Source organism: Hydra vulgaris, chromosome 01, assembly GCF_038396675.1.
Source record: "Hydra vulgaris chromosome 01, alternate assembly HydraT2T_AEP".
Lineage (NCBI taxonomy): Eukaryota > Metazoa > Cnidaria > Hydrozoa > Anthoathecata > Hydridae > Hydra > Hydra vulgaris.
Window position 1 is genome coordinate 73,256,565 of NC_088920.1, and position 22,046 is coordinate 73,278,610.

Genomic DNA, 22,046 nt, shown 5'->3' on the forward strand with positions numbered 1-22,046 from the left:
GCGTTGTTACTTCAGAAAAATAATGGTTTAACAGTCTGCACAACGAAGGTAAATATATTTGATCTGTATATAATTTTCGCTGCGAAAGACTAGAGCAACAAAATAGGCGGCAAATGCTCCACATAAACTACTATCATTCCATTGAAAAGGAAATTTATTGTATGAAAAAAATACATTTTGATTGCCAGTGATTTCGCTATATTTTAAAATAAATTTGGTAAACCAATAAAATTCACGATTTTCTGCTGTCCATTCTGAAGGAAAATGATTGGATTGACGTATATAAGAATTAATTTCAATTTCGTTGTAGTTAATGTTAATCGTGTTGATTTGTACATTGCTATTGACTTCTTCTACTGCTTCAAACAAATACACTTTCTTCACCTAAATTATCAAAACAAAAAAAATGACCCTTCTCTATTTTCATCAACACTCTCCAATGTTAACCTGCGTCTTTTGTAGTTTCATTGTTGTAAATGATAAAGGAGCCATTTTTTTTTCATTTGTTGAATAATATGAATATGTGTTTTTGTTTGACTTAGTTCGTCAAAAGCATATATTCCTATAAAATAATTTTTAAATTCTGAATTTTTAATAAAACGAGACAAAGAATCATCAGTAGCCATTTTTTTTTATTCTTCTTTTTCTAAATTAAAAAAACTCGCAATAAATAGTGTTACAACAGCGTGTAATATATTAACAAATAAAGTTTTTTTATCGCCGGTTCCTTCCTTTATAATTCCTTCAATGTTTCTTTTAACAGACTTCTTTTTTAAAGCACCATCTAGTTTTTTTATCAAAGAAGAAACGGTAGGTATTACTTTTGAAGTAAACGTATCCACAAAACCGTCAGTTTGATCGCCTTCTGTTAGAACCATAGGTGGTTTGATTTTTCTTTCTAGCAGCAAAAGAGTAAGCTTGGTTTTATAGAGTTCTATTACATAATGTTCACCATATGTTTCTTTCAAATCATCAAAGTAGTTGAGATGAACAGAACAAAGTTGAGGATTTTCGAGTAAATTATTAAATTCGCTGTTTTTAAAACATTTTTCAATACTGTAAGAATTTAATGTTATTCTTTTAGATTTGAGTACATTTTGTAAAAATTCAAATGAATTTTTATCTGTAAAATGTTCTTCTTCTACGTAATCAGATGAAGGTGAAGAATTTCCAGACTTGTGTTCGTAATATTTATATCTTTTAGATACTTCATCGAGCGCGCACACTGCGCAATTGTTGTGAATTTTTTTAATGATGCTATCAACGCGATTCATTTTTTTAATTAAAAAGGTAAAAAAAAATATTTTTAAAAAATTTGATTTTTTATACTTTTTTATTTGTTTTATTAAAAGAATACAATTTTAAGAATATAATTTTTTTAATAAAAAAGCATTTTTTTTTCTAGTTGTGGTTGTTAGATTTGGAATTTATAACCAACAGTGATCGACACATCTGTGGGGAAAAAATTGTGTTAGAGAATTGTGTTTACGATCCATCGGTGATAAAAAATATTTTCACACGCAAGTCATTCCGTGTGTTAGTTATCACAAATTAGATGAAAAATATAAAAAAGTATTTTTTTATTGTCAAAACAACATACATGGGTTAGAGTACTATCCTAGTTTTAAATACACAAGTGAAATCATATTTTGTGCATCTGTGATCGATTATTTAAAAGAAAAATTTTCAAAATATGAACGAAACTTTGTATTTTATAAAGGCGGTTGTATGGAAAAAGATGTGTTAAATGCGATAAAGGAGCTTAAAATACTCTCGTTTGATTTAAATCAGTGGTTTTTTCCAAAAATCTCTCTCTTGCCTCTTTATGTCAATAACGAAGATGAATGCTTGGAACATTTTTCAAATGTCAAAGATAAAACAAATTGTTGTCATCACTGCCCTCGATATGAAACATTGATGTTTTCATTGTATTTGGAAGATTTTGTAAACGGATTTACAATAAATGGCGACGTTTATGACCATGATTACTTTAGTTTTATTAAATTTATAAAAGACAACATTCAATGTATTTAAATATTAAAAAAAGACACTTCAGAATGTTTTGAAAATATATTTAAAATAAATAATCTTGTATATCAACTTTTTGATATGGAAAAAAAAATAAAAAAATAAAAAAAAATTGTCTTGTTTATAATCCTTCTTCCGCAGTCACATAATATTTGGTGTAATGAATGTTTGTATGAATAGGTTGTTTCGATACTATTTTGTCGTTTTCATAATTATAAACTTCGTCCTCTTTTCTGTATAAAATCTTTGAAATGTTAAAATTTCTTTTAAAGAAAAAAAACCATTGAGCTGTGGGAAACATTTCTATTAAACTTTTTTCGTGAAAATTGCAACGTTCAAAGGCTTTGTAAATGTACACTTTATCTCCTTCTTGATGTACTTTTTTTTGTATAAAATATTCATAAATAGGAACAGGTGTGTATAGGGTGTAATAACCATTATGAAAAACTTTATCGTCAAACGAAAATCAAGGTGGAGGGTCCATGCAAGCTGGAACAACGTAATTTAATAGTTTACAATTTTTCTTCAACTGATGATATTCCCATTTGTTAGATAGATAAGGAAACAAAAAATAATACTTTAAAGTGGGTTTAATTTTGCTTTTCCGCGAAGTTTGCTTTTCCACGTTTTTTGATTTGTAATAAAGTTTATATACTTTAATAAAGTCTTCTAGTTGTTTTTTTAATTCTTCGTGTTGTTTTTCTACAGTTGTTTTAGTTACATTTAAAAAATCATAGTTTATCAGGCGACATACTTCTAGCATGCTCGTTCTCCATGATGGTGCTTGTTCTACAAAATTCATATAACGTCGTGATGGTTTTTCAAACAAATCAAGTCTATTTTCATAGTCTTTAGCTATAAAAATATAATATAAATCCTTGTATTTTTCTTCTTCCAAGTTTAATTCCAAGTTAAAATTTTTTAAATACGTAAAGATAATGTCTTGCTATTCTTCATACGTGTTATTTAAATGGTGAAATTCAAACAACATAGGATGTAATTCATTATCTGGATAAAAGTTGAACAGCTTTGATGAGACTTTCGTCGAATTGTTTGCTAGTCATTTTCTCTTTCACAAATGAACTAGCGTTTTTTTTTTCACCTTTTATATAGGAAAATAGAGAGATTAAAAAAAAAAACAAGTTTTTTAATATTAAAACAGGTTTTTTAATTTAAAAAATTACAAAAATTTTCTTAAAAAAAAATTATTATTCGTCTTCTGGTACTTCTGGTACTTCTGGTTCGACTTTAGTTTTTTTTGTTTCAATTTCAGCAAGCTCGAGCGAAGCTCTTTTCAAATTTTGATTTAAATTTCGTGAAATACCATTTTTAATTAACGAATTATGAAAAGATGGTTCTATAGCCATTTGTCTTGCATATTCTGTAGCATGAATTTCGTCTTCTTCTTTTGCTAATCGTATACTAAAATTGCTAAAATCGATCGTTTTTAATATGCGAGTTTTAGGGTAAGCTACTTGCATATAGGCTTTGTTTTGAGCATCTTGCATAGTCAACATTAAACTTTCCAATACTTTTTTGGTCATTTTGTTATGATTAAATTTAAACACCATATTATTAGTGAGTTCACCTTTGTTCATTTTAAATGTGTTGTCGTCTTTAGTTAATTTCAATTCGCTTCTAAACAAATAATTTGTTTTGTTGAGATCGCACATTTCTCTATATCTCCATGGTAACAAGATTTCACAGCCCTCATTTTTTGGTTTGTAAATCAATTCTTTTTTATTAAAGTTAAATTGCGCCAATGGTTTAAGAGGAACAGTAGAATATTGTTTTTCTTTCACATTTTTTTCTTCTTTAAATTCAATGAGCCACAAAGTAACAGCTGCTAGATCTGCAAATTTAACATAGGTATTATCATTGCAGTAAACAGTTTCAAACTCATTTTTTGATGTTCGTTGTGTTGTGAATGAACTTTGAAATGGAAATGAACTCTTTTTATACTGTTTCAGTTGAAAAGAGAGATTAAAAAAACAAGTACTAAACAAGTTTTTAAAAAAGTGTTAATCCCTTAATCAAGAGTCTAAAGTTCAATGTGTGGTACGATGAACTTTAAACTTTGTACTTTATACTTTTAATTCTGTTTTAATGATAGAGATAATGTTGTTATGACTACTATTTTATATAAAAAGAGTGAAAAAAAACTTGAGTATATCATCTTTTGGACAAGACAGCGAGATAGATAAAATGGAAAATAAAGAGTTTAAATCGCTCGAAATTACAGATATTCATGAATGGTCTTTTTATGAAACATAAGAAAGCGCTTGTTTTGATTTGAGAAGCTCAAAGGATGTTATACTTCAACCCCATCAACGTGTTTTAGTAAGTACTGGAGTGTATATAGATAAAATGGATTCAAATTTACTAGGACAGATATATTCAAAATTAGGTATAGCTTACCAATATGGTGTGGTAGTGTTGAATGCTCCAGGAATAATAGACGTCGATTATAAAGAGGAAATTAAAGTCTTATTGATAAATCATTCTGAAGAAAATTATGTGATTAAACGTGGAGATGCTATTGCTCAAATGGGATTTGTAAAAATGTTTAAAGCTGTAAAAATGTAATAGAATTTAATGGGTGTTGTTGTGGTGAAGTAAAAATGTCAATGATTAAAGATGTAGAAAGAAAGGGTGGTTTTGGTTCCACTGGAAAATAATTTTTTTTGTAAAATATTTTTGTTATATTTTGTAAAAAAATTTTTTCTTTTTTAGATTAGTAAAAATTATGACATCATTTATTTTCACCAATGATGCAGCTTCACTGATCAACAATCCGAATTTTTTCACTAATGGATTATATGTTGACAAAATAAAAAATTTAGATTTTCGACTATCCATGTTGGAAGAAATGCATCATCATGTTTAAGGCACCAAAATATGGATTTTTGAAAATTTTAAAGAACAGTTAAAAGACGAAAGCAAGGCTTGTTATAGTGTTCCTTTTTATTATAAATATAATTTTTAATGAAATTGACTATCCATACGAAATGCGATAAACACGAAGAAGAAGAAATTGGTTTGTACATAATGATGCGATCTACACCTTATGATGCAATATTAAAATGGCCTTTTAATAATCATATTATTACTTTTAAAATATGTGGTCCTCACGGTAAACAAATAAAAAAAAGTTTTTCGAGTGAAAATAATGTGTCTTTTCAACGTCCAGTCAAAGATCAAGAAAATGTTGGATACGGATATTGTAGTTTTATAAAAACAGCAGACATTAACGATTATTAAATTGAAAATAATTTGTATATCAAATGTAAAATTAAGTAATTTTTTTTAAATGTTTTTATTAAATTTTTTTTTAGAAAAACTAATAAAAATATATTGAATGTAATCACGATCCTATTTTTATCATATTTTTTACAATATCTTTTTAAACATTGATCTGTATAATTTTTTTATTTTTTTAGATAACTAATTAAAAAAAATGAGAGAAGATAAAAAATTCCTTCTTGGGACGCTTGGGACGACATTAGACAATTAGATGTTGAACAACATACTCGTTTACAAAACATATCATTGTTTGTAAGAAACAGTGAAGCTATTTCATTTGGTGAAGTAGTCGATAATATGATTGAAATGAAGACGAACTTTTATCGAACAATTGAAACTATTCGTCAAACTAATTCATCAAATTTATATTTAATTGTTTTTGAAAATATTTATGAAAGATAATCTATTAAAAATATGATATCATCAATGAATATAAGAGATGACGATCATAGTGTAGAAAATTATTTAATAGATTTACAATTTATCGAAAACATTTTTTTAGAATTAATAACTTTTATTAATAATCATAACAAATGTAATCAAAATTTAGTATATCAATTTAATCATTTAACTGTATAAATATTGATCTGTATAATTTTTTATAATTTTAACTGTATAATTTTTTTATTTTTTTAGATTAACTAATTAAAATATGAGAGAAGATAAAGAATACCTTCTTTGGTCCGCTTGGGATGACATTAAAAAATTAGATTCGGATCAACATACTCGATTAGAAATTATATCATTGTTTCTAGAAGACAGTCAAACAATTTTATTTAGTGAAGTAGTTGATAATATCATTGGAATGAAGATGAACTTTTATCGAACATTTAGAACTTTTTCATTAAATTTATATTTGATTATTTTTGAAAGAATCTATCAATAATGTCAAATTGTAAAAAATATGATATCATCGTTGGATTATGAGGATGATGAGGATTATAAGGATTATGATGATTATGTTGATTATAGTGTAGAAAAATATTTAATAGATGTGCAATTTATCGAAAACACTTTTTTAGAATTAATAACATTTATTAATAAACATATTGAATGTAATCAAAATTTAGTATATCAATTTAATCATTTCGCTGTATAATTTTTTTTAGATTAACTAATTAAAAAAACATGGATAATGAAAAATGGTCTGATAACGCATCGAATGGATTACCAAATATTACACACTTCATCATTCTGAACGGAAATTGTGGAAGTTTTTGGAACAATTATCACCTGTTTTTTATTTTCATTTTGTTATTGTTAAAGAATTTTTAACCAATGATGATCATCAAGATGGCATAGTGGGGCAACTTGATAAAATAACAGAAATTATAGATAAAAATAACGAGCAAATCAAAAAATATCTCAATATACGTCAATTTTTAATAGAGATGGTCAATTTCATGAATGTCACTTGCAATGCTGCAATTGAAGAAGACGATTTTATTGTAAAAAAAGAAAAGGAAGAATTTGCAAGAAGAGATGAAGCCTTGTTCTCTTATATGAAAGTAAACGTGGACATGAAAAATTTTCATTACATTTCAAAGCACGAAGAAAGATTAATGTTAAAAAAAACATTTAAAAATTGTTTTACGCTTCTTCTTATAAATATTTTTATCGAGTAACTTGATTTTTTTTTAATTTTTATTATTATTTTAATAACTTTTGTATTTTCTTAGGTAAACTAATAAAAAAAATGGAATTCTTTCGAGATTATAAATGTGGAAAATACATCTCTCGTAAATATAGAAAGTTGGATAAACTTAACGCAGATGTTGCTGCTGAATATAAAATAGTAAAATGTTTTGTTAAATATGGTGATAATTTTAAAGATTTTTTTAAAAATTTTCATGACGATATGTTAAATGAAGCAGTAGTTGAACTGAACCAATTAATAAAAAAAGATGCTGAAAAAGATGGTTTTATAAACAGATTAAGAACTTTGCAACTGTATTATCAAGCCATGTACAAATTATTTACGACAAATCATAAAAATATTGAATGGCTTAAAACAGATGTAGAAGAAGATAAAGAAAAACAAAAAGAAAGAGATGTGGCTATGTTTGAGTATATTGAAAAAAATGTCCCTGAATTTCGCAAAGACATAATGAATCGTTTTTCTTTTGTCAACAAGACTGAAAAAACAATACGTATTCGCGAAGAATTACAACTTTCTTTTTTAAAAACAATGGAATATTTGAGTACCTTTTTTGATTAAATTTTTTTTTCTCTTTAGATAACATAATAAAAAAATGGTAAAATTAATAGTTCGACCAACAAACAGCATTACGGCAACAACACCAACAATTTGTCAATACATAGAATTGTGTCATCACAAAGAATGTCAAAAGACTAAACTTGTTTATGCGATGAATGTCGAAAAAAAATTTTACATCAATAATATCATTTTTAGATAATTTTTATTGTAATTTTTTTATAATTTTTATTGTAATTTTTTTATAATTTTTATTGTATTTTTTTTAGATTACATAATAAAAAATGGAAAATGAAACAGATACAAAAGAAGAACTTTTTGAAGAAGAATTTTCAGAAGAACTTTTTAGTTAAGAAAAATTACAAGAATTTTCAGAAGAACTTTTTAGTTAAGAAAAATTACAAAGAAGTTTCAGCTGTTGATTATTTAGAACTTTGTGAATGTGAAAAAAACTCATGTTTAGAATGTAAAAAGCGTTTTAAAGATATAACGGAAGTGTTATCAGAACTTAAAACATTAATGAATAATTTTTTTATTGTATTTTATTATATTTTTTTATTGTATTTTTTTTAGATTACATAATAAAAAATGTCAAACTTTAAATTACATGTTGAACATCACATCACTCAACTTTTATTATTAACAGCTGTTATTCACGATCAAACTCGAACGATTGGGAGGTTATTGGATCAAACAGAATCTTGTTCAAAAGAAAGTTGTACTGGCTTGAGTCCTTGTGATTCTTGCAAAACAATATATGATTTTGTGAAACATTATATTCGTGAAGAAAATATTAAAAAAACTGTGCTTGAAATGTTTGAAAATTATACTTATATTATAAAACTTTTGTAATTATTTTTTAATAATTTTTTTGTAATTTTTAGGTTACATAATTAAAAAATGGTTATGGTTTATGTATTTGAAAACAACGCTAAAGATTTTTTTAAGAATAAAAGTGGTTGTTTGGAAGATTGTTTGGAAGATTATCATCTTAAAGAATTGTTTCAAGAAGAAATGACTCAAGATGAATTTGATGAATTTGTAAAACAAGTGCAACAAATTAAACCTAAAAAACTACGAGTTGATAAATATTCAGAAGAAAAAACTTTTAAAAGAGAAAAAGAAATTTTTGAAGCATTTTGATTTTTAGATTGGCGTATGAGTGAACAAGCTTCTGAAATGTGTGAAAAAGTAGCTAAAAAAATAGGAGTTAACAAAACAATACTCTTATTTGTTTGTAAAAAACCTGATTTTGTTTACGAAGTTTTATGTAAAATAGCTCAATGTGAATGTATATCGAATTGTGTATTTTGTATTTTAAATGCTTGTTACATTTATGCTGAAATAGGAAGAATTTTTTAAATTTTTTAAAAAAATGTATTTTTTTTTAGATTACATAATAAAAAATGGAAAAAAATATAATATTAGCTTGCAAAAAATTGGGATTGTCTGAAGTGTTGATAAAAAAGACTTTTCGTTATCATAAAGATGGTATTAATAGTTTAGCTTCGTGTGCTTGTGAATCGGATGATATGTGTCAAAAATGTAAAAAGATTGTGTTGGAAATAATATTTTCAGAAAATAAAGATTATGTGTTAAAATATAAACAACCTTTATATATGGATAATATTGAATAATAATATTGAATTTTTGTATATATATTTTTTTGTATTTTTTATATTGAATTTTGTTTAAACTTTGTATATATTTTTTGTATTTTTTAGATTTCATAATAAAAATGGAAAATACTACAATGTTGGAATTAACAGAAAAAACAAAGAAAAGACTGAATTATTTAGCTTTTTGCACTTGCAATATGATCAATATGTGTAAAGATTGTAAAAAAATTGCTTTGGAATTGAGTACAGAAAAAATAGACTTTAAAACAATATACAAACATTTTTTAGATACGATTATTTAAACACGCTCATGTTATATTTAAGTAATAAAAAAATTTTTTTTTTATATTTTGTTTAAATTTTGTATATATTATTTTTTATATTTTTTTATATCGAATTTTGTATACATTTTTTGTATTTTTTTTAGATTACATAATAAAAAAAATAGAACAAGATGAGATATTGTGGTGTAACTATTCTATTATATTAAAAGCTTCAAAAAAAATGGATTTGTCTAAAAAACAACTCTTGGAAGATTATAAAAAACAAAAGAAATTTTTAACCGAATGTCAATGTGATGAATACGAACCATCATTTCTTTGTATGTGTTGTAGTTCTTGTGTGGATACAGCTTCAAAAAAAATGGATTTAACTAAAGAACAACTCTTGGAAATTTATAGAAATCAAAAGAAAAAGATTAAATTTTTGGCTGAATGTCAATGTCAGGAATACGACGAATATCATTTTCTTTGTTTGTGTTGTAGTTATTGTGTGGATGCAGTAAAAGAATTTTACATTTCAATAATAAAAGCTTCTAACAAACTTGGTTTATCGACGGTTTTATTAAACAAAACTTTTCATATTCATAAATATGTAATACGTGATTTAGCAAAATGTAATTGTGATTTTGAACAAATGTGTGATGATTGTAAATTTGAAAAAATATTTGTTTTATCAATGGGAGGATTAAATAAACTAATTTATATTATTTTTACTTTTTTTAGATTACATAATAAAAAATGCAACTAACAGAAAATGATTTGGATTTTTTGATGGAAAAAATATGCCCAATTCAATCAAGCTCACCCAGCTACTTTGGAAGAAATTCGAATGCATGCGATTAGTTCAAGAAAAATTTTATGTCGTCGTTGTAAATGGCATGGTTTCGAATACAAGAAGTGGGATGAATTTTTCGATCAAGAAATGAAACGAGTACCTCATTTATTGATTTTGATGGTTTTTCAATATATTAAAAAACATTATCATGTTTTTTTGAATTTAAATTTTGAATCTTTTTATGATTTTTTTAAATTAAAATGTAAAGAAGATGTTTTAAATCATGTAAAAGATTAATGTGAAGAGATTGAAAGTTGTAAACATTATTTAAACGAATGTGAAGAGTGTGATGAGTATAGAGTAACTGATGGAGAGAGTTGTTCATTTATATATTGTGAAAAATGTTTTAATTCTCAATATTAATTTTTTTTAGATGAATATAATAAGAGAAAACCATAATAAAAAAATGTTCAAGATGATGATCAAACAAAACCAATTGCCTGAAAACGAAATGATGGTTGCAAAGTTTTTGGTTAATGAACCAGATGATTTATATTGTAAAGTGGAGCAAGTTGTCGATCAGAACATTATATATATGATGTTTTTTATAAAATATGCTGTAATATATTTACATTCAAAATAAAAAAAAAATTTTTTTTCAGATGAATAATATAAATGAAAATAAAAAAATGTTGGAGAAGATTATAAATATGAATTCTTTGTTGAAAGAAAATCGCAAAACTTTAACTGTCGAGGAGAAAGAAAATTGCAAAACATTAACTGACGAGGAAATGGCATCTTTGAAATTTTTGTTAGATGAAAACGATAGTGACTTTTTATTTAAAATACGAACGAATTTAAATGTTAAAGTGATTTTGTTATTCTTTTTTATCAAATACACTTATATGTATTTTTTCAGTAAATGAAAAAAATATTTTTTTTTCAGCAAATAATAAAAAAAATGTTATCTTTGCAACAACAAAAAGCACTTCAATGGCTTGATGAAGAAAAGAATTTTTTTATTACTGGTGGTGCTGGATGTGGTAAAAGTTATATTGTCAACCAAATTGCTCAAAGTGAACAAATTTATAAAACAATACATATTACTGCGAGTACAGGAAAAGCATCTTATTTAATCAATGGTGTCACCATACATGCTTTTGCTGGTATAGAAACTGGTGTTAAAAGTGTTGATTATTATAAACGTCATATGCATCCAGACATTAAAAAAACGTGGTTGGAAACTGATGTTTTAATTATTGATGAAATTTCAATGATTAACGCTTCAACATTTGATTTATTACATTCAATAGCTTGTGAAATTAGACAATACTACGATGAATTATTTGGTGGTGTACAAGTGATTGCTTGTGGTGATTTTTTTCAGTTGCCACCTGTTTCAGGTCAATTTGTTTTTAAATCACAAATATGGCAACACTACATGACAGAAGTGTTTGTTTTAACTCAATGCTTTCGACAAAAAGACGACGAACAATTTTTTGGAGCTTTAAATGAACTACGTGTTGGTCAAGTTTCAGACAAAACTATTGATTATTTTATGACGCGTTGTTTTGAAAAAGATGAAAATTTAAACTCTAAATATACAAGATTGTTTTTTAGAAACATCGAAGTGGATGTTTATAACAATCAAAAAATGGAAACTATCAAACAGAAGGGTATTGGTTTTATGCTAAAGATGTTATTAAAAATCGAAATATTCCATGCTCGTTTCAAATTCCGGCAGCTGTTTATCTTAAAATAGGTGCTACTGTGATGCTTGTAAGAAATATTAATGTGGAAGAAGGTTTGTGCAATGGTACTATTGGTACCATTATTTTAATAGAAAGTAATGCAGTTTGGGTGATGATGAATAAAAAAGAAGTCAAAATTGAATGTGTCAAAGAAAAAATTTTAGATTGTTCCGATGCTGTCGTAGGCTCAAGATTTGGTTTGCCTTTAAAATTAGCATTTTCTTTTACGGTTCATAAAGCACAAGGAAGTACCATGAATAAAGCCGTTGTTCAATTTAATTCAAAAGCTTTTATCAATAGTCTTTATTATGTTTCTTTATCACGAGTTTGTAATATTAACGATATATTTATAATTATTAATAATAAATTTGATTTACGAACACTATTTAAAAGTATTACTGTTGATTCTGATGTTTTGGAATTTTATAAAAAATACATGTAAATTTTTTTTTTAGAATAAAAAAAAATGAAATTTGAATATCAAACTGAGGACTCTCGTTTTAGTAATAACAGTATATACACGGAATATTATTTTTACATTAAAGATCGTTATAAAGATGAAGATATTGGAGATGAATCACAACTTTACTCTGAAACTCAAAGTCCTGATGAAATTGTTTATCATGTTGAACAAAAAACAATGAAAGGATTTGAAACACAAATGAAAAACAGTATTCTTTTTGGTGACTTGTTTCAAAATTTCTTATTGGGTTGTAGTATTGTTACTTTGTGTTGCAAGTCTATTGAAAATGGTTATTGTAATATAATGAAACGTTGTTACAATTCGCCTGTTTATTTTATAAAACCTTATAAACACTCATCTGGTTTACCCCAGAAGAACGACATTTTTCTTATTATCTTTTTGATAATTTTACATTGGATAAAACAAACAAATTTGTCCACGAAAATCAATCACAACTTACTTTGAAAGATTTATGTTAAAGAAGATTGGCACAAGAACGAATTCAATTTGAATTTGATCAATTGCAGAAAAAAATGTTTGTTTATTCGATAAAACCAAACTACCACTCACCAAATGAAAACATGGAGATAATATTCGATTATTGTTTTACACCTATTATCAATTACGTTTTATAAGTTAACGTTTATCCTTTTTTTATTTTTAAAGACGATATCTTTATACTTTATTTCATTTACTTTTCACAGAAATATCCTGTTTTGCTGATCCACGTAAACAGCTGGAAATACATCTAATGCGAAAATTATATCGTTTAATTATGGAATATATAAATTGGTCCAAAGAACAATATTTTTATACTACTGAATCTTGTTTTATTCATTTTAATATTAATAATCAATTTTTTTAATTTTTTTTTTTTGAATAACTAATAAAAAAAATGCAAAGAAGCAAACGCTTTTATAAATACGACATTATCCACATTGTTAGTTGGTTTACATCCGAAACAAAAAATAACATAGATCGAGACTTGAAAACGTTAAAAGAATTATGTAAAAGAAAATTGGCTGTTAGAAGAATTAAAATCGAATTTGAATTATTAAAAGATCAGCTTGGAGATTTATATTTTCGTTATGATGAAAACAGTTCTAATGTTGACTTTTTTTATACTTGTGAATTTAGTTCTTTAATCGATCATAATTTATTTTATTGGTTACAAAGGAAAAATTATATATTCTTTATTCGAAATATTTAGATCGCACTATAATAATCATTATATTAAAAGTGTAGAACTTTTAATATAATGATTTTTTTTATAATTGTATTAGAAAATACATTCAATAGGCATAAGATCAATAGTATTATATTCACGAAAATAATTTTGTACATTATAAAAATAACACTTTATATTTATAGACAAACTAATAAAATGACCAACAAACAGCATTATGGCAACAACACCAACAATTTGTCAATACATAGAATTGTGTCATCACAAAGAATGTCAAAAGACTAAACTTGTTTATGCGATGAATGTCGAAAAAAAATTTTACATCAATAATATCATTTTTAGATAATTTTTATTGTAATTTTTTTATAATTTTTATTGTAATTTTTTTATAATTTTTATTGTAATTTTTTTATAATTTTTATTGTATTTTTTTTAGATTACATAATAAAAAATGGAAAATGAAACAGATACAAAAGAAGAACTTTTTGAAGAAGAATTTTCAGAAGAACTTTTTAGTTAAGAAAAATTACAAGAATTTTCAGAAGAACTTTTTAGTTAAGAAAAATTACAAAGAAGTTTCAGCTGTTGATTATTTAGAACTTTGTGAATGTGAAAAAAACTCATGTTTAGAATGTAAAAAGCGTTTTAAAGATATAACGGAAGTGTTATCAGAACTTAAAACATTAATGAATAATTTTTTTATTGTATTTTATTATATTTTTTTATTGTATTTTTTTTAGATTACATAATAAAAAATGTCAAACTTTAAATTACATGTTGAACATCACATCACTCAACTTTTATTATTAACAGCTGTTATTCACGATCAAACTCGAACGATTGGGAGGTTATTGGATCAAACAGAATCTTGTTCAAAAGAAAGTTGTACTGGCTTGAGTCCTTGTGATTCTTGCAAAACAATATATGATTTTGTGAAACATTATATTCGTGAAGAAAATATTAAAAAAACTGTGCTTGAAATGTTTGAAAATTATACTTATATTATAAAACTTTTGTAATTATTTTTTAATAATTTTTTTGTAATTTTTAGGTTACATAATAAAAAAATGGTTATGGTTTATGTATTTGAAAACAACGCTAAAGATTTTTTTAAGAATAAAAGTGGTTGTTTGGAAGATTGTTTGGAAGATTATCATCTTAAAGAATTGTTTCAAGAAGAAATGACTCAAGATGAATTTGATGAATTTGTAAAACAAGTGCAACAAATTAAACCTAAAAAACTACGAGTTGATAAATATTCAGAAGAAAAAACTTTTAAAAGAGAAAAAGAAATTTTTGAAGCATTTTGATTTTTAGATTGGCGTATGAGTGAACAAGCTTCTGAAATGTGTGAAAAAGTAGCTAAAAAAATAGGAGTTAACAAAACAATACTCTTATTTGTTTGTAAAAAACCTGATTTTGTTTACGAAGTTTTATGTAAAATAGCTCAATGTGAATGTATATCGAATTGTGTATTTTGTATTTTAAATGCTTGTTACATTTATGCTGAAATAGGAAGAATTTTTTAAATTTTTTAAAAAAATGTATTTTTTTTTAGATTACATAATAAAAAATGGAAAAAAATATAATATTAGCTTGCAAAAAGTTGGGATTGTCTGAAGTGTTGATAAAAAAGACTTTTCGTTATCATAAAGATGGTATTAATAGTTTAGCTTCGTGTGCTTGTGAATCGGATGATATGTGTCAAAAATGTAAAAAGATTGTGTTGGAAATAATATTTTCAGAAAATAAAGATTATGTGTTAAAATATAAACAACCTTTATATATGGATAATATTGAATAATAATATTGAATTTTTGTATATATATTTTTTTGTATTTTTTATATTGAATTTTGTTTAAACTTTGTATATATTTTTTGTATTTTTTAGATTTCATAATAAAAATGGAAACTACTACAATGTTGGAATTAACAGAAAAAACAAAGAAAAGACTGAATTATTTAGCTTTTTGCACTTGCAATATGATCAATATGTGTAAAGATTGTAAAAAAATTGCTTTGGAATTGAGTACAGAAAAAATAGACTTTAAAACAATATATAAACATTTTTTAGATACGATTATTTAAACACGCTCATGTTATATTTAAATAATAAAAAATTTTTTTTTTTATATTTTGTTTAAATTTTGTATATATTATTTTTTATATTTTTTTATATCGAATTTTGTATACATTTTTTGTATTTTTTTTAGATTACATAATAAAATTACATAATAAAAAAAATAGAACAAGATGAGATATTGTGGTGTAACTATTCTATTATATTAAAAGCTTCAAAAAAAATGGATTTGTCTAAAAAACAACTCTTGGAAGATTATAAAAAACAAAAGAAATTTTTAACCGAATGTCAATGTGATGAATACGAACCATCATTTCTTTGTATGTGTTGTAGTTCTTGTGTGGATACAGCTTCAAAAAAAATGGATTTAACTAAAGAACAACTCTTGGAAATTTATAGAAATCAAAAGAAAAAGATTAAATTTTTGGCTGAATGTCAATGTCAGGAATACGACGAATATCATTTTCTTTGTTTGTGTTGTAGTTATTGTGTGGATGCAGTAAAAGAATTTTACATTTCAATAATAAAAGCTTCTAACAAACTTGGTTTATCGACGGTTTTATTAAACAAAACTTTTCATATTCATAAATATGTAATACGTGATTTAGCAAAATGTAATTGTGATTTTGAACAAATGTGTGATGATTGTAAATTTAAAAAATATTTGTTTTATCAATGGGAGGATTAAATAAACTAATTTATATTATTTTTACTTTTTTTAGATTACATAATAAAAAATGCAACTAACAGAAAATGATTTGGATTTTTTGATGGAAAAAATATACCAATTCAATCAAGCTCACCCAGCTACTTTGGAAGAAATTCGAATGCATGCGATTAGTTCAAGAAAAATTTTATGTCGTCGTTGTAAATGGCATGGTTTCGAATACAAGTGGGATGAATTTTTCAATCAAGAAATGAAACGAGTACCTCATTTATTGATTTTGATGGTTTTTCAATATATTAAAATACATTATCATGTTTTTTTGAATTTAAATTTTGAATCTTTTTATGATTTTTTTAAATTAAAATGTAAAGAAGATGTTTTAAATCATGTAAAAGATTAATGTGAAGAGATTGAAAATTGTAAACATTATTTAAACGAATGTGAAGAGTGTGATGAGTATAGAGTAACTGATGGAGAGAGTTGTTCATTTATATATTGTGAAAAATGTTTTAATTCTCAATATTAATTTTTTTTAGATGAATATAATAAGAGAAAACCATATTAAAAAAATGTTCAAGATGATGATCAAACAAAACCAATTGCCTGAAAACGAAATGATGGTTGCAAAGTTTTTGGTTAATGAACCAGATGATTTATATTGTAAAGTGGAGCAAGTTGTCGATCAGAACATTATATATATGATGTTTTTTATAAAATATGCTGTAATATATTTATATTCAAAATAAAAAAAAATTTTTTTTTTAGATGAATAATATAAATGAAAATAAAAAAATGTTGGAGAAGATTATAAATATGAATTCTTTGTTGAAAGAAAATCGCAAAACTTTAACTGTCGAGGAGAAAGAAAATTGCAAAACTTTAACTGACGAGGAAATGGCATCTTTGAAGTTTTTGTTAGATGAAAACGATAGTGACTTTTTATTTAAAATACGAACGAATTTAAATGTTAAAGTGATTTTGTTATTCTTTTTTATCAAATACACTTATATGTATTTTTTCAGTAAATGAAAAAAATATTTTTTTTTCAGCAAATAATAAAAAAAATGTTATCTTTGCAACAACAAAAAGCACTTCAATGGCTTGATGAAGAAAAGAATTTTTTTATTACTGGTGGTGCTGGATGTGGTAAAAGTTATATTGTCAACCAAATTGCTCAAAGTGAACAAATTTATAAAACAATACATATTACTGCGAGTACAGGAAAAGCATCTTATTTAATCAATGGTGTCACCATACATGCTTTTGCTGGTATAGAAACTGGTGTTAAAAGTGTTGATTATTATAAACGTCATATGCATCCAGACATTAAAAAAACGTGGTTGGAAACTGATGTTTTAATTATTGATGAAATTTCAATGATTAACGCTTCAACATTTGATTTATTACATTCAATAGCTTGTGAAATTAGACAATACTACGATGAATTATTTGGTGGTGTACAAGTGATTGCTTGTGGTGATTTTTTTCAGTTGCCACCTGTTTCAGGTCAATTTGTTTTTAAATCACAAATATGGCAACACTACATGACAGAAGTGTTTGTTTTAACTCAATGCTTTCGACAAAAAGACGACGAACAATTTTTTGGAGCTTTAAATGAACTACGTGTTGGTCAAGTTTCAGACAAAACTATTGATTATTTTATGACGCGTTGTTTTGAAAAAGATGAAAATTTAAACTCTAAATATACAAGATTATTTTATGACGCGTTGTTTTGAAAAAGATGAAAATTTAAACTCTAAATATACAAGATTGTTTTTTAGAAACATCGAAGTGGATGTTTATAACAATCAAAAAATGGAAACTATCAAACAGAAGGGTATTGGTTTTATGCTAAAGATGTTATTAAAAATCGAAATATTCCATGCTCGTTTCAAATTCCGGCAGCTGTTTATCTTAAAATAGGTGCTACTGTGATGCTTGTAAGAAATATTAATGTGGAAGAAGGTTTGTGCAATGGTACTATTGGTACCATTATTTTAATAGAAAGTAATGCAGTTTGGGTGATGATGAATAAAAAAGAAGTCAAAATCGAATGTGTCAAAGAAAAAATTTTAGATTGTTCTCATGCTGTCGTAGGCTCAAGATTTGGTTTGCCTTTAAAATTAGCATTTTCTTTTACGGTTCATAAAGCACAAGGAAGTACCATGAATAAAGCCGTTGTTCAATTTAATTCAAAAGCTTTTATTAATAGTCTTTATTATGTTTCTTTATCACGAGTTTGAAATATTAACGATATATTTATAATTATTAATAATAAATTTGATTTACGAACACTATTTAAAAGTATTACTGTTGATTCTGATGTTTTGGAATTTTATAAAAAATACATGTAAATTTTTTTTTTAGATTAAAAAAAAATGAAATTTGAATATCAAACTGAGGACTCTCGTTTTAGTAATAACAGTATATACACGGAATATTATTTTTACATTAAAGATCGTTATAAAGATGAAGATATTGGAGAAGAATCACAACTTTATTCTGAAACTCAAAGTCCTGATGAAATTGTTAATCATGTTGAACAAAAAACAATGAAAGGATTTGAAACACAAATGAAAAACAGTATTCTTTTTGGTGACTTGTTTCAAAATTTCTTATTGGGTTGTAGTATTGTTACTTTGTGTTGCAAGTCTATTGAAAATGGTTATTGTAATATAATGAAACGTTGTTACAATTCGCCTGTTTATTTTATAAAACCTTATAAACACTCATCTGGTTTACCCCAGAAGAACGACATTTTTCTTATTATCTTTTTGATAATTTTACATTGGATAAAACAAACAAATTTGTCCACGAAAATCAATCACAACTTACTTTGAAAGATTTATGTTAAAGAAGATTGGCACAAGAACGAATTCAATTTGAATTTGATCAATTGCGAGAAAAAAATGTTTGTTTATTCGATAAAACCAAACTACCACTCACCAAATGAAAATATGGAGATAATATTCGATTATTGTTTTACACCTATTATCAATTACGTTTTATAAGTAAACGTTTATCCTTTTTTTATTTTTAAAGACGATATCTTTATACTTTATTTCATTTACTTTTCACAGAAATATCCTGTTTTGCTGATCCACGTAAACAGCTGGAAATACATCTAATGCGAAAATTATATCGTTTAATTATGGAATATATAAATTGGTCCAAAGAACAATATTTTTATACTACTGAATCTTGTTTTATTCATTTTAATATTAATAATCAATTTTTTTAATTTTTTTTTTTTTGAATAACTAATAAAAAAAATGCAAAGAAGCAAACGCTTTTATAAATACGACATTATCCACATTGTTAGTTGGTTTACATCCGAAACAAAAAATAACATAGATCGAGACTTGAAAACGTTAAAAGAATTATGTAAAAGAAAATTGGCTGTTAGAAGAATTAAAATCGAATTTGAATTATTAAAAGATCAGCTTGGAGATTTATATTTTCGTTATGATGAAAACAGTTCTAATGTTGACTTTTTTTATACTTGTGAATTTAGTTCTTTAATCGATCATAATTTATTTTATTGGTTACAAAGGAAAAATTATATATTCTTTATTCGAAATATTTAGATCGCACTATAATAATCATTATATTAAAAGTGTAGAACTTGATTTTTTTTATAATTGTATTAGAAAATACATTCAATAGGCATAAGATCAATAGTATTATATTCACGAAAATAATTTTGTACATTATAAAAATAACACTTTATATTTATAGACAAACTAATAAAATGACCAACAAACAGCATTATGGCAACAACACCAACAATTTGTCAATACATAGAATTGTGTCATCACAAAGAATGTCAAAAGACTAAACTTGTTTATGCGATGAATGTCGAAAAAAAATTTTACATCAATAATATCATTTTTAGATAATTTTTATTGTAATTTTTTTATAATTTTTATTGTAATTTTTTTATAATTTTTATTGTAATTTTTTTATAATTTTTATTGTATTTTTTTTAGATTACATAATAAAAAATGGAAAATGAAACAGATACAAAAGAAGAACTTTTTGAAGAAGAATTTTCAGAAGAACTTTTTAGTTAAGAAAAATTACAAGAATTTTCAGAAGAACTTTTTAGTTAAGAAAAATTACAAAGAAGTTTCAGCTGTTGATTATTTAGAACTTTGTGAATGTGAAAAAAACTCATGTTTAGAATGTAAAAAGCGTTTTAAAGATATAACGGAAGTGTTATCAGAACTTAAAACATTAATGAATAATTTTTTTATTGTATTTTATTATATTTTTTTATTGTATTTTTTTTAGATTACATAATAAAAAATGTCAAACTTTAAATTACATGTTGAACATCACATCACTCAACTGTTATTATTAACAGCTGTTATTCACGATCAAACTCGAACGATTGGGAGGTTATTGGATCAAACAGAATCTTGTTCAAAAGAAAGTTGTACTGGCTTGAGTCCTTGTGATTCTTGCAAAACAATATATGATTTTGTGAAACATTATATTCGTGAAGAAAATATTAAAAAAACTGTGCTTGAAATGTTTGAAAATTATACTTATATTATAAAACTTTTGTAATTATTTTTTAATAATTTTTTTGTAATTTTTAGGTTACATAATAAAAAAATGGTTATGGTTTATGTATTTGAAAACAACGCTAAAGATTTTTTTAAGAATAAAAGTGGTTGTTTGGAAGATTGTTTGGAAGATTATCATCTTAAAGAATTGTTTCAAGAAGAAATGACTCAAGATGAATTTGATGAATTTGTAAAACAAGTGCAACAAATTAAACCTAAAAAACTACGAGTTGATAAATATTCAGAAGAAAAAACTTTTAAAAGAGAAAAAGAAATTTTTGAAGCATTTTGATTTTTAGATTGGCGTATGAGTGAACAAGCTTCTGAAATGTGTGAAAAAGTAGCTAAAAAAATAGGAGTTAACAAAACAATACTCTTATTTGTTTGTAAAAAACCTGATTTTGTTTACGAAGTTTTATGTAAAATAGCTCAATGTGAATGTATATCGAATTGTGTATTTTGTATTTTAAATGCTTGTTACATTTATGCTGAAATAGGAAGAATTTTTTAAATTTTTTAAAAAAATGTATTTTTTTTTAGATTACATAATAAAAAATGGAAAAAAATATAATATTAGCTTGCAAAAAGTTGGGATTGTCTGAAGTGTTGATAAAAAAGACTTTTCGTTATCATAAAGATGGTATTAATAGTTTAGCTTCGTGTGCTTGTGAATCGGATGATATGTGTCAAAAATGTAAAAAGATTGTGTTGGAAATAATATTTTCAGAAAATAAAGATTATGTGTTAAAATATAAACAACCTTTATATATGGATAATATTGAATAATAATATTGAATTTTTGTATATATATTTTTTTGTATTTTTTATATTGAATTTTGTTTAAACTTTGTATATATTTTTTGTATTTTTTAGATTTCATAATAAAAATGGAAACTACTACAATGTTGGAATTAACAGAAAAAACAAAGAAAAGACTGAATTATTTAGCTTTTTGCACTTGCAATATGATCAATATGTGTAAAGATTGTAAAAAAATTGCTTTGGAATTGAGTACAGAAAAAATAGACTTTAAAACAATATATAAACATTTTTTAGATACGATTATTTAAACACGCTCATGTTATATTTAAATAATAAAAAATTTTT

General features: G+C 24.8%; 1 protein-coding gene across 1 annotated transcript; it reads left to right on the top strand.

Moving 5' to 3' along the window:
* Positions 1-16,438: 16,438 nt before the first annotated feature.
* Positions 16,439-18,104, top strand: LOC136074707 (uncharacterized). The gene is made up of 4 exons (XM_065787049.1): positions 16,439-16,651; positions 16,905-17,042; positions 17,134-17,340; positions 17,418-18,104. Exons 1-4 carry the CDS (start codon positions 16,439-16,441, stop codon positions 18,102-18,104), a joined length of 1,245 nt encoding a protein of 414 aa, XP_065643121.1.
* The last annotated feature ends 3,942 nt before the right edge of the window (positions 18,105-22,046 follow it).

Coding starts and splice junctions, on each gene's coding strand:
- LOC136074707 (XM_065787049.1), top strand. CDS start 16,439: ATGCAACTAACAGAAAATGATTTGGATTTTTTGATGGAAAAAATATAC. Junction 17,043..17,133: donor TATATTGTAAAGTGGAGCAA/GTTGTCGATCAG, acceptor TTTTTTTTTTAG/ATGAATAATATAAATGAAAA. Junction 17,341..17,417: donor GAACGAATTTAAATGTTAAA/GTGATTTTGTTA, acceptor TTTTTTTTTCAG/CAAATAATAAAAAAAATGTT.